General features: G+C 36.3%; 1 protein-coding gene across 2 annotated transcripts in view; it reads left to right on the forward strand.

The window, feature by feature from the left end:
- Positions 1-6830, forward strand: part of smtnl (smoothelin, like) — a 108412-nt gene extending 101582 nt beyond the window's left edge. The window contains exons 9-10 of one of the 2 annotated variants that reach the window (XM_061918813.1): positions 892-1043; positions 6251-6830. In XM_061918813.1, the coding sequence (XP_061774797.1) occupies positions 892-1043; positions 6251-6377 (279 nt within the window). In that variant the 3' untranslated portion in view covers positions 6378-6830. The remainder of the gene's footprint in view (positions 1-891; positions 1044-6250) is intronic. The other variant, XM_061918814.1, reaches the window with a different exon arrangement.
- Positions 6831-10561: the final 3731 nt, after the last annotated feature.

The raw sequence follows: 10561 nt of genomic DNA on the forward strand, positions 1-10561 counted from the left end.
GGGAAGATGGGCTTGAATCTGTAAAGCTAATGTTTTTTTTTCTAAGATTGTTGAAAGATATCACAAGTTGGTGATAGGATATAGATTTTTTAAGATATTGGGGTCTGAACCAGGTATCTTCAGGATCTTTGTCACAGTAGCGGTTTTAAAAGACGACAGGACTGAATTGGAGGTGAAGGAGGAATGAATGATTGCAATTATAAAGGGGAGGTATTCTATTATCAGGGAGGAGGGCAAGGAGTCAAGTTGGCAGGTGGATGGCTTGGATTTCTGAATGAGTTTTGATAGATCGCCAGCAGAGAAGGGAGATCGAAGCAGGAAAGAGCTGCAGAAAAGGGAGGGTTAGGATCAAGAGGAGATGAACAACTGGACATGAGAGGGATCAGTTCCTGGTGGATATTGGCTGTTTCAGAGTTGAAAAATGAAATCAAGGAGTGGAGTAGAAGAGTGGGGGAAGGGAATCAGAGGGCGGTCGGCATTGTTAATTACTGAAGAACAGGGTCCAGGTGCTCCCAGTGTGAAAAATGTGGGATTTGACTGAGGAGAGTGTCTTTGTAAAGAAGGATATGGCCATTATTCATTTGTTTGTGAACAGAGTCCTTTTTTTCTGGAAAGCCGCTCGAGTTGAAAACCTTTTTGTTTCGACTAAAGATTTTTTGGAAATGTAGTACAGTATATGTTGCATGAGTTGAAGACATGTAATTGCATACAGTACGATCAAAATTGAAAGAACAAATTTAGTGGGAAGTTATATGACACATTATTGTGTTTGATGACTAATACATTTTTGACATATTTTCGATAGTAACATTTGACCTGTGAATTTACCCTACAGTGTAATTGTAACACAATATTCTCACCAAGCGTTATTTCTCTCCTTTTTGTTTTTAGAACATAGACATTCAGAACTTCTCATCTACTTGGAGTGATGGAATGGCTTTCTGTGCTCTGGTCCACTCCTTCTTTCCCACCGAGTTTGACTATGAATCCTTGTCACCGGCGAACCGCAAGCACAACTTTGAACTGGCTTTTGGAACTGCAGAGTGAGTGGCAGAAAATGTGTAATGTAAACAGGAAGGCAAGGAAAACATGTTTTTCTCAAAAATCTCGGTAGGCTCAGGTAAGATTTATGGTTAAAGTTAGGGTGTTATAGTTGGGGGGTTGGGGATTAGGTTTAGGGATAAGATAGGCTAAAGGTCACTGTGGTGTAATACCTACAATAGTAAGCAGTTGCAGCTGGTTCATTGGGATCAGTGAACTTAATAGTATATAGCAGGGGTCACCAACGCGGTGCCCGTGGGCACCAAGTAGCCCATAAGGACCAGATAAGTCGCCCGCTGGCCTGTTCTAAAAATAGCTTGAATAGCAGCACTTACCAGTGATCTGCCTTTATTTTTTAAATTGTTTTTATTTACTAGCAAGCTGGTCTCGCTTTGCTCAACATTTTTAATTCTAAGAGAGACAAAACTAAAATAGAATTTGAAAATCCAAGAAAATATTTTAAAGACTTGGTTTTCACTTGTTTAAATACATTCATTTATTTTTTTACTTTGCTTCTTATAACTTTCAGAAAGACTATTTTACAGAAAAAACACAACCTTAAAAATGATTTTACGATTTTTAAACACATGTACCTTTTTACCTTTTAAATTCCTTTCTCTTCTTTCCTGACAATCAATGTTCAAGTAAATTGTATTTTTTTTATTGTAAAGAATAATAAATACATTTTAATTAAATTTTTAATTTTAGCTTGTTTTTTCGACAAAGAATACTTTTTAAATATTTCTTCAAACTTATTATGATTAAAATTCAAAAAGATTATTCTGGCAAATCTAAAAAAATATGTAGAATCAAATTTAAATCTCATTTCAAAGTCTTTTGAATTTCTTAAAAAAAAAAAATTCTGGAAAATATAGACTAAATAAGGATTTGTCTTTGTTAGAAATAGAACTTGGGCCAATTTGTTATATATTCTAACAAAGTGTAGATTGGATGTCAACCTATTTAAAAACATGTCATCAAAATTCTAAAAAATAATCTCAATCAGGAAAAATTTCTAGTGATGTTCCATAAATTATTTTTTAAATTTTTTTCAAAAAGATTCGAATTAGCTAGTTTTTCTCTTCTTTTTTTAGGTTGAATTTTGAATTTTAAAGAGTCGAAATTTAAGGTAAACTATGTTTCAAAATGTAATTTGCATTATTTCCGTGTTTTCTCCTCTTTTAAACCGTTCAATTAAGTGTTTTTTTTCATCATTTATTCTCTACAAAAAACCTTCCATAGAAGGAAAAAAAATGTACGACGGAATGACGGACAAAAATACCCTTTTTTAAAAAAATATGTATCTGTTTCTATATATATTTATTGTGAGAAATCATTAAGATGATCAGTGTTTCCACAAAGATAAATATAATTAATTATTAATAATAACATAGAGTTAAAGGTAAATTGAGCAAATTGGCTATTTCTGGCAATTTATTTAAGTGTGTATCAAACTGGTAGCCCTTCGAATTAATCAGTACCCAAGAAGTAGCTCTTGGTTTCAAAAAGGTTGGTGACCTCAGGTATATAGAATATTTTCTACCACTTGTCCCTTTCGGGGTCGCGGGTGTTGCTGCAGCCTATTTCAGCTGCATTTGGGCGGAAGGCGGAGTACACCCTGGATAAGTCGCCACCTCATTGAAGGGCCAACACATACAGACAGACAACATTCACACTGACATTCACACACTAGGGCTAATTTGGTCTTGCTAATCAACCTATTCTCAGGTGCATGTTTTTGGAGGTGGGAGGAAGCCATAAAAATGATTTTCTCTTTTGCTGAACTTCCACTTTTTTAACATGTTAGTGAAACTGTATTAAGTAACCTACTATCTTAAACATATATAATAAAAATACACTAGATGTAAGAGTACATTATTCTACCAAATGTTTCGGACTATAAGGCGTACTTAAAATCCTTTCATTTTCTCAAAAATCGACATTGCCCCCTTTAAGCTGGTTGTGCTTACCGACCTCAAAGCAATTTTATTTGGCACATGGTGTAATGATTAGTGTGTCCAGTAGATGGCAGTCACGCATACTGTACGTGTGGACTGCAAGTTGAAGCCTGTTCAATAAATGACGGAAGCAATTATCCATATTGATTGATTGATTGATACTTTTATTAGTAGATTGCACAGTACAGTACATATTCCGTACAATTGACCACTAAATGGTAACACCCGAATAAGTTTTTCAACTTGTTTAAGTCGGGGTCCACGTTAATCAATTCATGGTAAGCCAGCAACACCGAAAATTGATGTTTCATTGAGGATATAGAACAACATACACGGCTCTCAAAAATCTGTCAAAATGTTTTAGTATGACAATAAACATGACTGGGAAACACTATCAAAAGGGAGCCACGTAAATAAGACCGCCAACAAAACGAGACGGTCAGAAAGCGGCTTGAAGAGTCTGTAAAACATAATCTATGCAACTTTTTGACCAAAGAACCACCATTACATGTGACTCCGAGTTTCCACTGAATGTGAACTAGCCACGGAACGGCTTGCCTGAAGGAGGGCGCCGCCATCTGCCGTCTGGCTATCCCCTGTGCCGTTCTGTTGCGGCTTTTTCGTGTGGCACAATAGCAAGGATTTTTACGAGCTTTCACAAATACTCACATAATAAGGCAGGTAGTAATCAAGCGACTCGCAATATATAGGAAATATATATATGTATATATATATATATATATATATATATTTATATATATACATGTATGTATATATATATGTACACACGTGTATATATATGTGTGTATATATATATACATGTATATATGTATGTGCATATATGTATGTATATGTATATTAGGGGTGGGCAAATTAATGCGTTAATTACGAGTTAACTCATCAATCTATTAACGCCGACAATTTTTTTATCGCAAATTTGCGTATGTTGTTTATATACTTTTATTTTGTTAACGCCTTTTCTTAAAAAGATGGCGTAGCCCGGATGGGCTTCGGGGTCGAGGGGCTCTTGGTAAAGATGGAACATTTGGCAAAAATACCGGACAATTCTGCAAATTTCATGGCTGGCTTACAGCGTGGTCACTCCGGGATCACTTACGACCGCCAGACAATTCTGGATGTGGATAGATCGGGCCGTTTTGGACTGAATGACGCGTGCTTGCTAGACCGGCTAGCTAGCATGGGAATACTTTGCCGGCTACGTCCAGCGGCCTGTGAAGCAGCGGAGTATATGTGTTGTCTGTCTATTTATGAATAATGCAGACGAGGAGTGTTGGCTGAGTTCTTAACGTTCACTTTCAGAGCGTGCATATCACAACATACAAGATGCAGTCATGGCGACACACAACCTATACCGGGCTGCCGCGCATGCTCGTCACTCCTGTTGCATGCTGGGTAGGGTAGTTCTTTTTTTTCCCTGGCTCATAACATCACAATATAGTACCATGTATAAGCGTTCAGTTTATCAAAGCACCAAGCAAACAATCAGAAAATTCCCATCATATCAATTCCTAGATATGGTTATAATTATTTTAAGTGCACTATGCAGAATAAACACAACATTATTAATATTGCTACTACGGATAATTTGATAAAAAATTCCCTAAAACAGCCCACTACCTATAATATAGGTTTTTCAAACATAAGATCCCTGATAAAAAAATGTTTCTGCTGTTACCTCAGAAATTGCCTGTTCAGATGTTATGATTGTGGCTAAGAGATTTGTATGTAGATTATATTTATTTCCCATAACAAACAGGATAACTTAAATACCCCGGCAGTGGCAATAAGCTTAAATGTTTGTATTTACATTTTTTGAGTTGATTTTCATAAAATATACTATTTAACTGCTACTGTTTAACAAGGACTGATTTAAATTGTGTTCGCACAACAAATGTTTTGGCGCTTTTATTCATGTGGGAGAATATTCCAATAAAGGTGCACTACAAACTACTTTTGAATTCATTATTGGGCTTTGCGTATACAATGCAGATAATCGCGATTAATCGGAGAAATAGTGCGATTAACTTCGATTAAAATTTTTAATCGTTGCCCAGCCCTAATATATATATATATATATATATATATATGTATACAGTATATATATATATATATATATATATACAGTATGTAAACATAAATATTTTCAGAAAAATAATTTTAAATTGGTGATGAATTTAATCAACTGCTTTTGAACAAATATTTAAAATTACAACATTTCAAAATGTAAAAATTAAATTACAGATACATTCTAGTAATATAAATTAAATACATTTGAAAAATAAATAAATACAAATTAAAATATCCATTCACCCATCCATGTTCTATCGCTTGTCCTTTTCGGGGTTGCGGGGGGTGCTGGAGCTTATCTCAGCTGCATTCGGGCGGAAGGTGGAGTACACCCTGCACAAGTCGCCACCTCATCACAGCAAATGAAAATATATCAAATTTAAAAGAAGAACATATGTTTTATTTAATAAAGTATTATCCATCTATTGATTTCCGTTCTATTATATATGAACAGTATACATATGTGGCAGAGGGGTTAGTGCGTCTGCCTCACAATACGAAGGTACTGCAGTCCTGGGTTCAATCCCAGGCTCTGGATCTTTCTGTGTGGAGTTTGCATGTTCTCCCCGTGAATGCGTGGGTTCCCTCCGGTTACTCCGGCTTCCTCCCACCTCCAAAGACATGCACCTGGGAATAGGTTGATTGGCAACACTAAATTGGCCCAAGTGTGTGAAAGTGAGTGTGAATGTTGTCTGTCTATCTGTGTTGGCCCTGCGATGAGGTAGCGACTTGTCCATGGTGCCCGATTGTAGCTGAGATAGGCGCCAGCGCCCCCCGCGACCCCAAAAGGGAATAAGCGGTAGAAATGGATGTATGGAGTATACATATATACACACATATATAGGCATGAACATATACAGTGTATATGTATATATAGTATGTGTGTGTGTGTGTGTGTATATATATATATATATATATATATATATATATACATATATACATATGTGTACATTTACAAAATAAATATACATATATGTATACATATACAAATTTGTAATGATACACATAATAAATCTGAACAAAATAGTAAATGTAACGAAAGTAAAATAAAGTAATAAAATAATAACAAATGTATTTATGACACATTACTCATATATAGAGAAATTTTTAATCAAACAGCTTAAATATATAATGCCTATTTGTCTTTTTTTGGGGGGCTCTAGAGTGAAGGCAAACTGTGACCGGCTTATCGAAGTGGATGACATGATGATCATGGGTCGCAAACCAGATCCCATGTGCGTCTTCACCTATGTCCAGTCCCTCTACAACCACCTGCGCAAGTTTGAGTGACCGCTACTTTTTTTCTGCTTTATAAGAAACTGGACTGCCCTCTTGTGGTGAATTGGAGAACACTATTCCTCATTTTGTATCACAAACATCACTTATTATAAACGTATTATTAATGTGCGTGCGTGCGTGCGTGCGCGTGTGTGTGTGTGTGTGTGTGTGTGTGTGTGTGTGTGTGTGTGTGTGTAATCCAAATAAAATGAAGTGTCACACAGTGTAATGTATAGTGTGATTTTCCAGCAGTTTCTGTCATTTTTGTTTATCACATTTTGCATATGTTAACTCATAAGAACCCACAGCCATTGGTGAATGAAGTAAAACAATCGGGGACACACCACAGACTAAGTGGAAATCATTTATTATGTGATTTTTTTTTCATTCATTAAATTAATGTCAAAAATGTGTGATGTTACATTCTGTATATGTTTTTGGTAATATATTTGCAAATCATCCGTCCATCCATTCATTTTTTACCGCTTATTCCCTTTTGGGTTGCGGGGGGCCCTGGAGCCTTTCTCAGCTACAATCGGGCGGAAGGTGGAGTACACTCTGGACAAGTCTTCACCTCATCAATCAAAATCTAATGGAAAAAACATTAATTAATACAAATATATTACCGGTAAGAGTATTATTACAATTTTTGCAATTGTGTCGAATACATCAACTCAGGCTATTTATTAGTGATTAGGTCAATGAGATCCGTTTTTGAAATTATAAAAGATAAAATGTCATAATCATGACAGGAAAAGTAAAATTTTCAGACAAAATGCAATTATCATGACATAAAAGGTTTGAATACTGAGATTAAACATCATAATAATGAGATAAAACGTTTTCATTATGAGATAAAAAGTTTAAATTACGCGATATTTTTTTTTTTATTATGAGATAAAAATTCCTCAATTAATCAAAGTGTATATAGCCCTCAATCGTCATAAAGGGCTTCACAAATTCACAACGACAGCCCATGATCTAAACACACATCCTGTCAAGGAAAAACTCGAAGACCCAGTTGGGGTAAAAGAAGAAACCTTGAGAAGGTAGAGACCCTCCTACCAGGGTGATTGAGTCACAATTTGAGTCAGCTAACATCTCATCTAGACCGCTACCTCTCTAGAAATCCACTGGTCCAAAAAGGTGTCTATCTGAAAGACAGAATATATAAATTAGTTTTAAAACGGGACTTGAATGCTTCTTTTTTAACTATTTCTGGACGGGAATTTCAGGGTTCTGGATCCCGAATGAAAAATGCTCTAGATCCGGCAGCCTTTTTTAAGGCTCTGGGCGTTATTAATAAGCCAGCATTTTTCGGAATGTACGGCACAATGCCATCAGCAAGATAAGATGGTGCTAAACTGTATAGAATTTGTACATGAGTAACACAACCTTAAAGGGGAACATTATCACCAGACCTATGTAAGTGTCAATATATACCTTGATGTTGCAGAAAAAAGACCATATATTTTTTTAACCGATTTCCGAACTCTAAATGGGTGAATTTTGGCGAATTAAATGCCTTTCTGTTTATGCCTCTCTGAGCGACAACGTCAGAACGTGACGTCACATTGGTACTCAACGCCATTTTTCCCAACACATCAGACGCATCGAGTCAAATCAGCTCTGTTATTTTCCCTTTTTTCGACTATTTTCTGGAACCTTGGCGACATCATGCCTCGTCGGTGTGTTGTCGGAGGGTTTAACAACACTAACAGGGTAGGATTCAAGTTGATTTACGTAGAATGTGCATCGATTAACACAGCATGCTAATCGATGCTAACATGCTATTTAGGCTAGCTGTGTGTACATATTGCAGCATTATGCCTCATTTGTAGCTATATTTACATCTAGCCTTTCCCTCCATCCACATTTAATGTCAAACAAACACTTAGCAATCGACGAATTTAAGTTGCTCCAGTGTCAAGAGATGCAAAAGTCCCCCGTTTGGTTTTTACCGGCAATGCTACGACAGAGATGGCAAGATTGTCTGGATATCCTGCGACACTCAAAGCAGATGCATTCCCAACGATAAAGTCAACGAAATCACAAAGGTGAGTGTTGTTGTTGTTATTGACTTATGTGCTAATCAGACATATTTGGTCGCGGAATGACTGCCAGATAATCGATGCTAACATGCTATTTAGGCTACCTGTATGTACATTTGAAACTATATTTACATCCAGCGTTTCCTTCCACCCACATTTAATGCGAAACAAACCCTTACCAATCGATGGATTTAAGTTGATCCAGTGTCAATGCGAAAGTCCTGATCGGTTAGTCTGCACATTTTACCGGCAATGCTAACGCAAAGATGGCGGAATAGCGTCAATAGCTATTCGCTCAATAGCTTCAGTTTTTTCTTCAATTTCGTTTTCGCTATCTGCCTCCATACTCCAACTATCTGTTTCAATACATGATTAATCTGTTCAATCCCTTAAACCGCTGAAATCCGAGTCTGAATCCGAGCCAATGTCGCTGTATCTTGCTGTGCTGTTCGCCATTGTTTGTATTGGAATCGCTATGTGACGTCACAGGGAAATGGACAGTGGCTTAAGCAAATAGCGAAAATCAAGCACTCTAAAGCTTTTTATTATTATTATATTCCAGGACGGGTACAATTTTGAAAAAAATGTCAAAAAATAAAATAAGCCACTGGGAACTGATTTTTATTGGTTTTAACCCTTCTGAAATTGTGATCATGTTCCCCTTTAAATTCGTGTACTGGGAGGCAGTGCAGGTTGGCCAGTATGGGAGTAATATGGTCGAACTTTATTGTTCTGGTCAAAAAGTCTAGCAGCCGCATTTTGTACCAACTGCAACTGCTGAACATGGGGAGACCCAAAAATAACAAATTATAGTAATCTAAACAAGACGTAACAAGTTGTAAGCATTATGATCTCAATGTCCCTAGTGGACAAAACTGGACACATTTTAACGATATTACGGACTGTAATATTGTTAATGTGCAGCTGAAACGAGAGAGTTGGTTAAAAAATACTGCCGAGATTTTTTACAGAGTCGCTCTGAAAATTATTTTATTGTTGAATTTAAAAGTGGTATCATTAAAGGTTAACTGCACTTTTTGTTTTTATCCATTTTGTACATTGTTCACAATCATAATGAGAGATCAGAACACAAGTTTTTTTACAGCGGGGGGATTTTAAAGATGAAAAAATGTTTGAAAGATGCGGCTAATGGGAGTCATCATTGGAGCCTTCGAAGCCCTTTAAAGTAACTTCAAAACCCTCCATCAACATTTTATATACACACCGCAAGTATATATATATATAATGTAGGGACAGACATGTTTATAACAATACGTAATATGTGCAATATTTACCGTATTTTGTTCATTTTATGCATTACCAAAACTAATTTCCTCAGAACATTTATTTACGTTTACATAGCAACGTACATCCGACGTGTGTTCCTTCTTCTAGAAAAAAAACATTGCAGACAACAAAGATAACTATATTTGGACAAATTAAGATTCACAACGTTATCTTTTTGAAGCTGGATATACAAAGGATGAACTACTGGTTATAGAAGCGAGCAAGAAGAGAAACATTGGAGCAGACAGAAGCCTAAAGAGTGAGGTCGGCATGACTTCACGCTGCAAATGTGGCACTTAGAGCCAGGCTATGTCGACATAAATTGAGCGCTTACCCAGACTAAACCGGGAAAAAATGTCCTCGGCCTGCTAGTGAGTCACTATAACATTGATAATGATACACACTACACATCGTGCTGTTAATAGTACAATTTCATACAGGTACACTGTCAAGCTAGCTCTCTACAAACATAACATGTAATGTGGGTTTATACTTGACAGACATTGCAATATGATTCTTCATGATTTTCAGTCAGTACATATTGGTGTCCTATCGCATTGTGTTGTGCATTACAAACTCAAAAGTCATACAGCTGTTATACAGAAAAGCTCGCTTAACTTTTGCCGTCGCTAGTTTTCGGCTAATGCCGTAGCATTTGCAGTAAGCTTTAAGGGCATGTAAAGTTGGGTGTCATTAGGATATTAGTGAAAGCAAACATCTTCTTCATACAGGTAAATCTCAATACATTAGAATATTGTGCAATGGTTACTTTATTCCAGCAATTACATTTACAAGGGGAAACTAATATATGACGGAAAGGAGGATAAATTATTTTCCTATGCTTGTTCTTTTGATCAA

The sequence above is a fragment of the Nerophis ophidion genome, linkage group LG13 (genome assembly GCF_033978795.1).
Source record: "Nerophis ophidion isolate RoL-2023_Sa linkage group LG13, RoL_Noph_v1.0, whole genome shotgun sequence".
NCBI classification, from domain to species: Eukaryota; Metazoa; Chordata; class Actinopteri; order Syngnathiformes; family Syngnathidae; genus Nerophis; species Nerophis ophidion.